This window comes from Carettochelys insculpta, chromosome 10, assembly GCF_033958435.1.
Source record: "Carettochelys insculpta isolate YL-2023 chromosome 10, ASM3395843v1, whole genome shotgun sequence".
NCBI lineage: Eukaryota > Metazoa > Chordata > Testudines > Carettochelyidae > Carettochelys > Carettochelys insculpta.
Window position 1 is genome coordinate 16,914,173 of NC_134146.1, and position 15,197 is coordinate 16,929,369.

General features: G+C 40.8%; 1 protein-coding gene across 2 annotated transcripts in view; it reads right to left on the reverse strand.

The window, feature by feature from the left end:
* The window catches only part of FARSB (phenylalanyl-tRNA synthetase subunit beta), a 59,169-nt gene that overhangs the window by 15,961 nt on the left and 28,011 nt on the right, over window positions 1-15,197 (reverse strand). For both annotated transcript variants that reach the window (XM_075004237.1, XM_075004238.1), the window contains exon 16: window positions 7,868-8,020. In XM_075004237.1, coding sequence (XP_074860338.1) covers window positions 7,868-8,020 — 153 coding nt within the window. The remainder of the gene's footprint in view (window positions 1-7,867; window positions 8,021-15,197) is intronic.

A 15,197-nucleotide genomic window follows, 5' to 3' on the forward strand; every position in this document is an offset into this window, starting at 1 on the left:
TATCCACAATATTTGAATATCTGACAGCCTCCCAGTCCTGGGACTGCCAGATATGAAGGAGTTTACTGTAAATGAAGTATCTTTTTGCATTGGATGGTGCATATTTTACTTAGATTCTATTTTAGATTCTATTTTTATTAGATTAGTTTTGGCTTTCACGTACAGAGTCAAAGTGAGTACAGGTCACAGATAATCTGATAGTGTAGTGGCTTTCAGTCTGTGATCAGTGGACTACTGCCTTTTCCAGAGTTTCAGAGTGTTGACATAACTGCCCTCAATACAATCCTTCAAATATCTGCCAGTCAAGTTCCAAAGCTCTCTGCTACTTGCAGCAACCAGGTCTCTCTTGAAACCTCCAAAGGCTTTTCAGCCAAAACAAAACAAAAACAATTTTCATGCCCAGTGCAGCTTCTTCATGTCTTTGTTAGGAGTTTCCCTGGGTGCAATTTTAACCATGTTCAGATCTGTAGCACCAAACTGGAAGGACAGCATATATGGTGTAGCTCAAATGAACAGGACAGCAGCCTGCAAAGGTTAGAGCAGCAGAGGTATGAAGAAAGAAGTGAAAATTCGGTACTGAAAAGTAAATGTAAAGAGCACATAAACGGAGATTTTAAAAAGGGGACAGTAGGCAAGCAGGCACACCCATTTAATTGAGGTGTATTTAGTTTCATCTGGTCTTCTTAAAATTGTCCTAATCTTACTTTTTGGTAAGATTACATTCTTGCTGCCAACAAGTAAAGTTGCTCAAGAGAATGAGAGTGCGAGATTAGAAGGGGAAGGTGGTAAGCCAAGTCTCCATTTTACAAAGTGGCTCACAGCACAGTTGGTGAAGGCTTTAGAACTAGTGATTTCATGTTAGCCATAATAAAAGTCATCATTATCTGCACACTGTCAAGCTGCGGGTGGAGACCATCTGGTCCCACCTTTCTAACAGTGGCTAGACATCTCTTACCCAGGACTACTGTTTATTCCTTTATCCTGTACTATCTAATAGTCTGCATATGGGAGCAGTACATTTTCTACGTATTAACAGACAAGATGGATTGTCTAAGCAGGAAGGACTTAGTTTATACTAAAGAAGAATAAAAATAATAATAAATCATGTTTATATTGCCACTGTAGTTAATAGCTAAAACAGGGGTCAGCAACCCTTCCCAAGCAGAGTGCCGAAATTTGACCTTTTGACTGCTATGTATGTGTCAGTGATACTTTTTAAAGTCACTAATAGTCCTACTTACAACAGCTTCATTAATAAATTAATTAAGCTGCAGAGCTTTACCATTTAGGCGCCGGATGATAGCATGGGCTTGTCTTTTGTTGAAGCACAGGCAGCATGGCTTTGAGCAAGCTCCTGACTGCTTGAGGAAGCAGAGGCAGGGCTCAGCTCCCATGTTGTGTGTGGATGAAAACTGTGTTGCCTGCCACTCTTGGCATCCATGCCGGGGGGGGGGGAGGGTTCTGACCCCTGAACTAGAAGTACTGTTACAAGCCAAGCCAGGTTCCATGCTACTAGGCACTGTACATACACAAAATGAAAAGTCAATCCCTGCCTCAGAGACACTGCAAAGACCTTTCAGTTAGGACACAAAACAGATGGACTCTACCAACAGACCGGGAAGCACAAAATAATGAGACGATTAGGAACAAAAGATTAAGCAGTGGTCACAGCTATGTAGCCATTCTACATATTTACAGTACACTAGCTACTTATATTCTCCCTCCCCACACTGCAGTACCGTAGTATTGGAGCACCCCTCAATCTTTAACATATTTAGCCTCAAAATACTCAGATAAGGAAAGGAAGCATGATTACTCCATTTTACCAATGGGGAACTGAAGTATAGACTGAATGACATGGGCAAGTTGACACAAGGAGTTGATAGCCGAGCAGGAAACTGAACCTAGCTCTCCCAAGGCCTAGATTAACACCTTACCTGCTGGATCATCCTTCTTCCCTTAAGAGGTTTGTAGGCATTAAATGACAGATAGTGGACACACTGTTAATTAAGGTCAACTAAATTCAAGGGAGTCTTCAGAGTGTTGCATATTTTTTGAAAAACAAAACAAAAAATGTTTACCACATTCCTAGCTATGGAGAGATACCTTCTTACACTTCTATAATTTCACAGTCAAACCTTATTAGATGAAAAGCTATTACTGTGACTTACTGTGTCATTAACATTTTCTACACTTTACCACACCTTTCATTTAATTAAATGGGGGCAGGTGAAGGAAAGGAGTGTAGTCTTTGTAAGATTAAATGTTACTACACAACTGTCAATTAGTGACAGAAGCAAAACTAACGATTTGTAAGTATGTAATTTTAAAGCTGAATCCAAACTGGCTCGTTTCCCAGCATATCCACAGTATGAAGCTGTTGCATGCCCGGTGAGGATGACTGACATGAGCTGAACTCTCATTAAAAAGGCCCCATGAAAGCTCAGCTGAAGTATACACCAAAGAAAAAACAAACCAACAAATAAGAATCAGAGTACAAAAGTAGCATGTGCTGAGGGCTCTGACTCACACACACATACAGATTTTTTTTTAGAAAAAAAATTGTGTTTTAGTGAATACTACTCCCAAACCCTCATTATGAACTCATTATGAAGGTGCCTGGACTAAGAGTCAAGCAATTTGGGTTCTATTCTTAGCTCTGCTGCTGACTTTTTCTGTCAGTCTGGGCAAGCCATTTCACTTCTGTTCCTGACTTACCCATGTGTACATTGTGGATAGCTATAGAGACCTTCTTCAGACAAAAGCCGTTAAGTTTAATTCATTGATGTTTGTCAAGTGCTTGGAAACTCAGATAGAAGATACTGGAGGGGCACATTAAAGTGTGCCGAAAAAAACCTCTTTAAAATACCTGCATTTTAAAAATTCTTGATATAATCCTGTAAATAACTTGCATTCTTAATGCTATCACACTTTGCCTGTGAGGATTTCAAAGCAGAACATTACGCCAGCACTAATTAAGGACAAAAACCTGTATGTTTAAGTTTCACGCCTCCACTATAGACTAGCATGGGATGGAGCCCTAGTATAGCATCATATTTTATGATACTGGCCTCAAGAATGGAAGAAAAATACTTCACTAGTACACTAGTCAAGTAGGAACAAGAAATGATCAGTATGACTGGAGTGAGTTATTTTAGGTTTAAGCAGAGATTACAAAATTGCATTCACATTGCCCTATCTATCAATCCATCTGTTTAAAGGTGTTTAGGTTCCATTTCATAGCAGTGAAACATAACAAAGCGAAATTAATCAGGTATGAGAGCATTTCATATTCAAGTACACTGGATGGCTCTTTTCAGCTCATATCTTTTCATTACTTCTCTTTGACAGACTGGAAAAGGGTTTAGACAGCTTATTGATCCTTTTTTCTTGCTGGCTGTATAGTCCATAAACTTCAATCTTTACACTACTAATTACATGGAACTGGCTAAAATGTCAAGAAAGGATTTTTTATTTAAAGAAACAGCACTAAATAGCAAACAGGAGAAAGGAGCAATAAAAAACTGTGCTCTTTTAATCCATTTAAAATCTCGCTATAGATATATGAATTGATTGCTACAAAGAAAGCAAAACATTTTGCTACAACAATAGTTAGAAGATCCATTAGCCTGCAGACACGGCAACTTTCAAAAGTAGTGGAGAACTTCAAGCATTCCCTTTCCTAACAACAAGAACATTAACAGGCCATAGGTTCCTTTGAGAAACTGAAGCCACTATCAGATATATGTTGAAATCCTTCAACTTAATCAGTTTAAAAACAGCCTATTTTGCAAAGCTGCTCATAGCATCTCTTTTCCATTTATTGTACAGCTCAGATTACACTAAAGAGCAGTGTGAAGGCAGAGGAACATCACAATTTCACCCATATTTTCCAGCATCTGTAATTTTTCCACAGGTGTTGCTACAGGGACAGAAAGGTTATGATCCTGAGGTCAAATCAATGGGCAGTTAGGTGTTGTTATAACAGAAGGTGCTTAAATAACCATGATTTGCACATATGGTAAAGAATTGAACAGACACACAGGCACTTCACTTTACTCTGAATTCAGAAAGGAGGCAAAGCAGCATTGAAGGTTTATGAGACTTCTGTTTAAATATGCAACAAACTGTCTCCTCTGACAAATTCTGAAACAAAATCTGTACGTTCTGTTCCAAATTAAACCCAAACCATTGCACAGTTAACCAAGAAATAGAGGACAATCAGAGACTAGAACATAAATAGTTCTATTGTACCACAAATTAGTTGTGAGATGTAGCTGAGGACTACACAAATAAAAAGTATTTGACTACTTCTAGCACAGAAATGGTTTTATGTGATGAACTCATTTTTAAACCATGCGAATTTTAATGTACCATAGGCCATAAAACTGTTTGCACAAAACAAAACAAACAAACAAACAAACAAATAAAGATTACACATGGTATAAAACCTCTACAGCATGTAGCACCAATTCTTTTTATAGAATATCTTTTTTTCCACATAACTGACCTTACTACATCATCTGCTTGACATTCTATCTCTCATATCTGCTTAACTGGCAGAGTGAAAGGCAAGTAAAAAAAGCTACTTGGACATCGAACTTTCTTCACAGTCAAGGACTTTTCAAGTAAGTTGCTACAGTGATGGGGCATCTACTCTTGCACCAGAATAGCAGCCACCTGCAACGTTACCAAGGTTAAACTCCAATGTCAGAATTGAACGGAATCTACAAGTCATTCTTGGAGTTTTGGGACCTCGCTGGAAACAGGAAGGAGGGAAGGGTTTTCAACTACACAGAATGAGATTTTATTTGTCCACTTGCAAGAGTTGCATACTTTCTGCAGCCTGTTGTACATAGCAAATCTTAACTGACTCATGAGGTATATCCAGAATAAACAGATAGGAAGAATACTATGCGGGTGCTGAGATCATTGCTGTATCCTTTAAGTGAGGAGGCATGAGGAATACTATTTGACACCAGGATCAAGAAATTAATTAGATGTTGAAGAAGAATTTTTTATTATAATCTTTTTCCTTTGCAAGGTGCCCGGACAAGGTGCATGGAAAGGGGTGCAGTGCAAAACACAAGAGGTTTAAACATATTTCCAGCTATTACATCAGCACTTTCAATATGTCTGTCCAAAACCAACACAGTTTGATTTTTCAAAAGCAACAAATGGAGTTAGATACTCAGTTCCCACTGAAATTTAATACAGAGTCAGACACCTAACTCCCCAAGGATCCTTTGAAAATACCAGCCTACAAATGGAATTAGAAGTCTTGCTCCTAACCCTGATGGGGAAAAAAAACCAGACTGATGGCAGGGCCATATGGCCAACCTGAGGGGTGCACTCTCCGCATTATGTTTCACTGGACAACAGCCAGCTCTTCCTGTATTTTGCACTCCTACATCCAGCAAATCTTTCGGAAATCTGCATGACATGAGAGTCTTTCTTAGTAAAATGTAGAAAAAATATTTAAATAATGAAAGCATGTAGATGTTCATCAAGGATTAGCGCTAAGAGCTGCATGGATTGTCATAGTCAGTGCTGCCACACAACTAGAAAATTATACATACATACCTAACAAAATTGCTTTAGAGTTCTGGACATAGATTCTGATTAATCACTTTCAATGCAGAGCTAAGACTTCTCCTCAAGCTGGACAGAAGTCATAAATTCTCTCACATATACTTGTCTACTAATGAATGGTGAGTAGGCACAATCACAGTTGCTCTCCTCAAAGTCTTAGTTTTCCTCCATCTTATTGATTGTGTCATTTTAAGGGTGGGGGTGGGGGGGAACAGATGACTTGCCTGTTCTTGGTTTTTTTGGTATAGATTCCTGCTTTTTTATGAAGCTGGCTAGCCCTTGCTTCAGAAGTAATTCTTAAGAACTACCAGGATTTTTTGGTTCTTGGGGGCCCGTTAAATCTCTCACAAATACAAGCAAAAGAAAGCAAAACCCACTGAAGCAATGAACAGTTCACTGGGGAAAAGGGATAAGTCATCATCATCCTCAATTAACAATTCTCCATTAAAGTTCTATAGTAAATTTCCAAGGCAAGAAACAGAGAAACAAAGAGATTCCAACTCCTATGGGAAAGTATGTCTAGAAGTTAGCAATCTCAGTCTGTTCTAGGCTTATTCCTGGCCCAGAAAGTCAGTCATTCAGACAGCAAATGCATTTCCAGCTAATGAAAATACTTTGGAACAAGGGCTGAATATGGGATACCAGTCCCTAAAACAACATTGCCCTGGGAATGTTGCAATCCTAATCTGCCCTAAGATATATAGTTCTATACTTGGGACTTAACACATATAGCTTTTATTCAAAACCAGGACATTTACCAGGAAAAAAAAAATCAAATTTCCAATCACCATCTATGCTATTTGGGTCACTGAGACAACCTTGCTGCAAGTTCAAGATGGTTTATGAATTCTTAAAATGCTGATGTGCATGATTAATCTTAATCACATATTTAATTAAAACCCCTCTCCAACACTGGAGATTTGCATGTTGGATGGTATACATCAAGGAGAAAGTTTTAGGTAAAGTTCTCCGTAAAGATATATTTATGTAGTGTTTGCGGGAGTGGGGGGGCTTCCTCAGGTACATTCTCTAATTTTGCCAATCAAGGAATTAAACTGCTCTTAGCAGTCTCAAAAGCCAGACAGAAAGACAAAGAAAAAGTAAAAGAGGTTGTAAGGCTGGAAGATTCTGGTAGCTGGATACAATCAGGATGAGTAGACATCTCGGCATTGAGTGTACAGCTCCCTCCACTAACACATGGCAGATGGCGGAAGAGGCAACAGGGAGAGAGAGAGGTACAAAACTCTCCTTATAATTTATAATTGCTTTCTGAACCGGAAACTTTCTTAAAACTTCTGGAAGCTTTCAAATGCCCTTTCAATGCATGCTCCAGAGCCAAACAATTCAGGAACATGGTTCTATTAGAAATATTTAACTTCAGAGGTTTCTGTATTATAAACAGAAGGAGACTTAGTGAGGGCAACTAGAGGCTCTTCAGGAGCTTTGGCCAGTACAGTTTCTATAGGAGATGCGTGGCCAAGAGAGCACAGAAGTGGAAGATGATGTACTGGAGTAGAAGCAAGGGGATTGTGGATGCGCAGCTGTCATCTCTCTCAACTAGAGGGGGTCTTCAGTGATTTGCGTTCACAGAGGTTACAGCCCAACCCCATCTGCTTGTGAGCACACCCCTCTCTCATGTGCATACACGCACACATACAGAAAGAATAATGAGCATTCCATGTCCAGTCCCCTACATGTAACTAATCTGGCACAAAGAAGCAGCAGATCAATTATAAATACAGCAGCAAGTTCATTAGTCTAGAAAGCAGCACACTTCTACAGCAACTCTAGCGCCATCATAAAGTTCTAAGTTAGAATATTAGAAGTAACAAGTCATCTTCTGTTTCTTTCCTGACTCTCCTAGTCAATGGGAAAGCAGCAGGTACCTGGAGTTTATTAAAACTCATTCAGTAAACTGAGATCTCATACTTAAACTGATGAATTAACTCATTGTGAAGAGCATATTCTTATGCATAGGAAGCTTATTCATTTAAGAGATATCCATGGCACTATTATTACCACAACAGAAGTTGGCTAAAATACTCACCGGAGAGGGGTAGGGTGGAGGAAATATTTATTCCATTCCTTAACAGGTAAGAAACAGTGAGAACACAAAGTCCTATTTGTACCACAGTATTTTGCAACACGGCAACATGCAATCAAAACAACTCTTCTACTGTAGTGTCAACAGTTAATGGCAATATAAAGGTAAATCCTCATAGCAGTGGGATCATAGGACTCCTGAATAGGTCCCTCTTCATGTTCCACCTCTTACCTTCAGCTGCCTTGATTAGATAGCCGCACTCTTTATTTGGTGGCACAGCTAACAGCTGCATGACTCTATCCAGCAAGCCATGGATGACCTCAAACCCAGGATTCTTGTTGTAGTAAATGGCACAGAGATGCCTCTGGTTCCTGGCACCTACATCTGCGGAAGAAACAAACAGTTGTACTTTCTGGGGTTTGTCATATGTTTAGCCTTCCTCTTTGCATCACTTTTTAGTTGGGTACAAACATATCTATATCTTCGGGGGGAAAGAGACTGGGCCTCTCAGAGAAGCATCCATCTCACACTGTGGGGAGCTGATTACAGGCACTGGTCATGCTTGAACCCAGAGGTCTCCCATTAGTTGGAAAATCATACTGAATAGATTTAAATATTGTACTTTATTAGGAAAGAAATGGAAAGAGATTGTGGCAAGGAGAAATATCTTGCAAAGTAAACACTGGTAACAGAACTCAAAATAATCAACTAGTTCAGAATTCTGCTTTTAATTTTTTGAGAGGAAAACAATAATACATGTCTTCTCACCATCTGTCAATTCACATCTGCTGAAATTCAAGGCACTCCTTAGAGTGCACTCAGCAGAAATCCTTTTGCTGAGTATGCCAAGAGTGGGACTTCCTGGGTGGCTATGCCAATGCTGGGTCTTAGAAGAGTTCTCTGTGGGCTTGTCTATACTATTGCTTTATTTGATCTAACCTACATTGCTTGGAAAGTGAAAAAGACACCCAACTGTGTGATGCAAGTTACAGAGACCTAAGTATTGCCCATACAGATTCTATGTTGATGGGAGATACTCTCTCACCAACACAAGATTCCATCTCTTGGGGCAGTGAAGTAATTATGTATTTGTCAGCCACGGCTCTGCGGTATAAACCTGTCTTCAATAGCTTGTCCTGTTTTTAAGCAGATAATTTGCTCCCAAAAAAACCCCGAGCTACAGCCTGATAATTTGTACAGTACCACACAAGCTCTGAGGATATTTTCATATTGTAGAGAGTATTCCAACATTTAGTCTACTGGTCAAATTCTGCTCTTCTCCCTTTAAAGTTCATCTTTTCTCCTTTAAAAGGGGAGGAGGGTTGCCTTCATGCTCCTCCTTCTGGAGAAAATGTTTTTATAAGCCTTCAAAGTTAAATTATAGTTATTTATAAAGACCCATTGTACTGCAAAATCTAATTCAAAGGAAGGAGGAAATAAAAATGGAGATCACACAAGAACTCTATACATGCTTTTCCCCTCGTGCCTTTCATTCAGTATCCACAAATACTCAATGGGAGAGATCACAAGATGCTCGAGACATCAGAGGAACCACAGAACATCAGGACTGGAGCCCATTTTCTAAGAAACATGGACAACAGAAAAAACAAAACAAAACTAGCAGTCCTGTGGCACTCAGGGATGAACAAATTTATTAGGTCATAAGCTTCGTGGGTAAAACCCACTTCATCAGATGAGTTGGAGTAGAAATGTCAAATATGGTCAATGTTCTTGAAAAAATTATTAGAACACTAACAATAGTAAAAAGAAATGACTATATCTTTTACACACAGTCTTCTGAGGGCTAAGGTAGATTCTCATATGTAATTACAAAAACTAACTTAACTGAATTATTTTAACTCAGAAAAATGTAAAACATAATTAAATGAAGTTCACAAAATGAAAAAAATAATTATCTTTTTTAGTAATGTTAGGTTAGCATTTAAATGTCAATGTAATTTAAGGCTGATGAGTTAAAAAAATTAAATAAAAGAAACCCATAGCAACTACAAAAGACAAAAGTTATTTTTAAAAGCACTTATGCTAGGTAGGCAGCAGGCCAACTCTCCAAGCATCCTGCTTTTCATTACCTCCTTCTTCTTTATCAATTTCAACTGTCATCTTGATCTTTGCATTGATGGCTTGGTACACAAAGACATATACAGTGTTGGCTGGAATCTTCTAGGACAATCAAGATGCTCATCTTCCACTTAATCCATCTTTTTGCAACAGGTGATATGCTTGTATAGCGAAGTTAGTGATTAAGATATTTGAGTAGACTTGATAACAGACAGCACCATTCCAGCCCCCGCAGTACAGAGAGAATGTGGATGCATTGGAGAGGGTTCAGTGGAGGGCTACAAAAATCATAAGGGGGCTGGAGCACATGACCTATGAGGAGAGGCTGAGGGATTTGGGCTTATTTAGTTGGCAGAAGAGAAGACTGGGGGGCAATTTGATAAAAGTCTTCAACTTCCTGAAAGGGGGCATTAAAGAGGATAGCGAGACTGTTCTCAATGGTGACGCATGGCAGAACAAGGAGCAATAGTCTGAAGTCACAGAGGGGGAGGTGTAGGTTGGATATTAGGAAAAACTACTTCACCAGGAGGGTGGGGGAAGGACTGGAATATGTGACTAAGAGACATGGTGAAATCTCCATCACTAGAGGTTTTTAAGTCCCAGCTTGACATAGTCATGGCTAGGATGATTTAGATGGGGCTGATCCTGCCTGAGGCATGGGGTTGGACTAACTGACCTCCTGAGGTCCCTTCCACCCCTAGAATTCCACTATTCTCTATGATTCTACAATCAAAAAGGTGGGCCACTACCTATGTCAGGGCATTTTTGACGGAACGTGTGACAACACTTGACCATATACAAATAATATGTGGTTACATGACAAGCTTGCCAAGTCTTGAGAGAATACTAGAGGTTCACACCTCTTCACAAGATTTTGGGATCAAGAACTAGCAGCCTTAACACTAGAGCCAAGCTGAAGCCAGCCAGCTTTTTCCATCCCTTTCTACCCATATTGCTTTTGTCAAACATGGCAGCGAGAATTCAGTTGGAGGGTAATTCTAATACCATCTTACCAGCCCCAAATGACCTAGCTATGGGCATGAAGGAGCTGTCCCCAGTGATCCTACTATATCTCTTGGAGTGGGAAGAGCATCAGTGTGAAGGCCCCCTGAAGCATTTAGGTGGAGGGATTCTTGAGAAATTCTCTAACAAATGGAGATTGAAAGATTAAAAACAAACAAAAAATCCAAAAAACAAAAAAAAAAGCTATTGTTCAAGTGTCCTGATGGGCTCACAAAAGAAAAAAAGTTTCCAAGCTCAGATTGCTCCAAGATCTCTACCAGACTCAAGCACTAAATAGCTTGAGAAAAAGATGAAAGAGGACAAAAATCATTCAAGTCTTGGAGTACCAGCAGTGTGAACGCCTAATTTTTTTTTCAAATGCCTCCTCAATAAAAGTGGAACCAAGGTAGACTTAACGTCAATCACATTAGATGATTCATGAAGACAGCAAAACTCATAAATCCTCAGAAAATTCAGAGTACGTCTCCTGAATTTTGATTTGATATGGCTATAAGTTATCAAACTACTGTCTGAACCTGTTTCTTCACAGTCGCTTTTCTTCTAATACAAAGTAGTGAACTGATGGCAATCACAGCTGCAAGCAGCGTACCTGGTCTGTACTCCACAGATCCTGGGAGACCCGTGTCTCCTTATTCTATAACGAGCCTAAACTCAACAAGGAGAAACCTTGCCACATGTTGGACAAACTCCAAGTGGTTAATATCAACAAACAAGAACTCAGGCATTAAAGCAAACCCACTTTTACTGTACCATAGCCCAGTAAATGACAAAAAGCATGTAAAATCTCAGTTACTAGGTGTCCAAAGTACAGCATTAAAGAACAAAGCTTACAGGCAAGATCACAGCTTGTTCTTATGGACCAAAAGTCATTCAAGTCTTCAGAACATATTTACAAAGGAACAAGCTGACAATCTAGTGCCATGTTTCTCAACCTGCAACCCAGTTAGAACACAGCTGAGGCCCATGTAACTATCAGTGCCATGCAGAATAACCAGCATCTGAAGAAGTGAGTTAACTCACGAAAGCTCATGCTCTAAACTTTTCTGTTAGTCTATAAGGTGCCACAGGACCCTTCGTTGCTGCTACAGATCCAGATTAACACGGCTACCCCTCTGATGTAGAATAACGTGCATATACATATATCATATTTAAACAAGATACGTAGAAAACCTTGTTTATTTCTTCCTCTGTCCCCTTCCCTTTGTCTGTTTTGTTCTTCCAGAAAACAAGCTTTGTGACGATGCCTTTTCATAGAATCATAGAACACTAGAACTGGAAGGGACCTCAGGAGGTCATCAAGTCCAGTACCCTGCCCTGTTGGCAGGACCAGACACCATCTAGATCATCCCCGATAGGTGTCTGCCTAACCTGCTCTTAAGTATCTCCAGCAACTGAGATTCAACAACCTCCCTAGGTAACTTATTCCAGTGTTTAACTACCCTGACAGTTAGGAAATTCTTCTCAATGTCTAATTTAAACCTTTCTTGCTGCAGTTTAAGCCCATTGGTCCTTGTCCTACCCTCAGAGGATAAAGAGAGCAATTCTTCTCCCTCTTCGTTTGAGGTACTTGAAAACTGCTACATTGTCCCCTCTAAATCTCCTTTTTTCTAAACTATACAAGACCAGTTCTTTCAGTCTTCCCTCATAGCTCATGTTCTCTAGACTTTTAATCATTCTTGTTGCTCTTCTCTGGACGTTTTCCAATTTCTCCACATCTTTCTTGAAATCTGGTGCCCAGAACTGGACACAATACTCCAATTGAGGCCTAGTGAGTGCTGAAAAGAGCAGAAGAATGACTTGCCTTGCTCACAACACTCCTGTTAATACATCCCAGAATCATGTTTGCTTTTTTGGCAACAGCATCACACTGTTGACTCATATTAAGCTTGTTGTCCATTATGACCCCTAACTCCCTTTCCGCAGTACTCCATCCAAGACAGTTGCTTCCCATTATATATATATGAAGCTGATTGTTTCTTCCTAAGTGGAGTACTTTGCATTTGCCCTTATTAAACTTCATCTTGTTTACCTCAGATCATTTCTCCATTTTGTTCAGATCATTCTGCATTATGAGCCTATCCTTCAAAGCAGTTGCAGCCCCTCCCAGCATGGCATCATATGCAAACTTAATAAGCATACTCTCTATGCCAATATCTAAATCGTTGATGAAGATATTGAGTAGAACTGGTCCCAAAACAGATCCTTGTGGAACCCCACTTATTATGCCCTGCCAGTGTGACTGCGAACCATTAATAACTACTCTCTGAGAATAGTTATCCACCCACCTGACAGTGGCCCAATCTAATTTGTATTTGCTTAGCTTATTGATAAAAAAGATCATGCAAGACCATGTCAAATGCCTTACTAAAGTCTAAGTATACCACATCCACCACCTCTCCCTTATCCACAAGGCTTCTTAGCCTATCAAAAAAAGCTATCACATTGATCTGGCATGATTTGTTCTTTACAAATCCATTCTGGCTGTTACCTATCACCTTATTTTTATCCAGATGTTTGCAGATGAATTCCTTAATTATTTGATCCATAATATTTCCCGGAACAGATGTTAAATCTCTCCTGACTTTGGGACTTTTCAAAGGTGACAGTTAAAGGCTCAGAAACTTCCTCTATCAACTCCTTAAGTACACTCATCCCTCGCTCTACGAGCACAATTATTTCCCAACTTTGCGCTCGTAGGCGAAAACTCCTAAGAAAGACACAAAATTCTCATTAGAATACCTGTAAAAGTCCGATTGGTTCCTAGATCTCGCAAAGGAGTGGCAGCAAGTCGTGCTGCTTTTGGAAGGTAAGTGAACCTTGGGGTGGGGGTGGGGGGCGTTTAAAGGCTGGGGGCAGTTTAGGGCCATGAGTGGGAGGGAGGCTTAAAACCTGATGACCGGTGGGGTCAGGGGGGCGGGGGGCGCTCAGGCTGTTGAAAGTTGGGTGTGTGGTCCGGCAGGGGCCAGGCTGCTGTGTGGCCAGTCTGCAGGGCTGGCAGGGGTTAAGACTGCTGCTGGGCCAGTGGCTGGGGAGGGGGTCAGGCTGCCATGGGGCCAGCAGAGGGCAGGGCCCAGGATGCAGCAGGGCCAACGGGGGTCAGGCTGCCGCAGGGCTGGTAGAGGGCAGGAATCAGGCTACTGTGGGGCCAGCGGGGAGGCGGGGGAGAGGAGGAAATCAGGCTGCCACAGGGCTGGCAGAGGGCGGGAGTCAGGCTGCCATGAGGCCAGTGTGTGTGCGGGGTAGGCTGCCATGGGTAGGCACTGCAGGGCCGGTGGGGGTCAGGCTGCCACGGGGGTGGGGGAGGTCAGGCTGCTGCAGGCAGGCAGAAGTGTGGGGGGGTCAGACTGCCACGGGTAGCGGCTGCGGGGCCAGCGAGGGGTGGACGTGTGGGGTCAGACTAGGGTAGGTTGGAACCAGGGGGAGGGGATTAGCCTCGTATTAGCGGGGGGAGTTCACTTGTAGAGTGAACTACGGTAAGTAAATGTGTCCCTCATTTAAGCGAGTACTTGTAAGTGAAGTACTCATTTAACAAGGGATGGAGCGTATTCTACAATGCATTGCACCAGGACCTGGTGACTTGAAGACAAGTAATTTTTAACTTTTTTATGTATTTTATCATCTAAACCTACCCCCCTCCCACTAGCATGCATTATGTTAGGCATTTCTGCATCCGCCTTCTTGGTGAAGACCAAAACAAAGATGTCATTAAGCACCTCTGCCATTTCCAAGTTTCCTGATATTGTTTCTCCCTCCTCTCTGAGTAGTGGACCTACTCTGTCCTTGGTCCTCCTCTTGCTTCTAATATATTTATAAAATGACATCTTATAATCCTATGTCTCCAGCTAATTTGAGCTCGTTCTGTACCTTGGCCTTTCAAATCTTGTCCCTGCCTACACGCACCATTTGCTTTTTATATATATTTTGTATTTTCTCCTACTTTCCACTTTTTACATGACTCCTTTTTGATTCTGAGATCATGCAAGACCTCCTGGCTAAGCCAAGGCAGTCTTTTACCATAGTTTCTAGCTTTCCTGTGCAGCAGTATAGTTTGCTTTTGGGCCCTTTATAATGTCCCTTTGAAAAAAACTGCCAACTCTCCTCAGGTTGTTTTTTCTCTTAATCTTGCTTCCCATGGGACCTTACCTACCAGTTCTCTGCGTTTACCAACATTTGCTTTTCTGAAATCCATCGTCTCTGTTTTGCTGTTCTCCCTTTCAATATTGCTTAGAATCATGAACTCTGATGTCATGGTCACTTTCTCCCAAGCTACCTTCTACTTTCAAATTCTTAACGAGTTCCTCCCTATTTGCTAAATCAAATCTAGAACTGCTTCCCCCAATAGCTTTGTCCACCTTCTGAAACAAAAAAAATGGTTATCCTTGCAATCCAAAAACTTTCTGGATATTCTGTGCCTTGCTATGTTAGTTTCCCAGCATATGTCTGGCTAGTTAACTCCTCC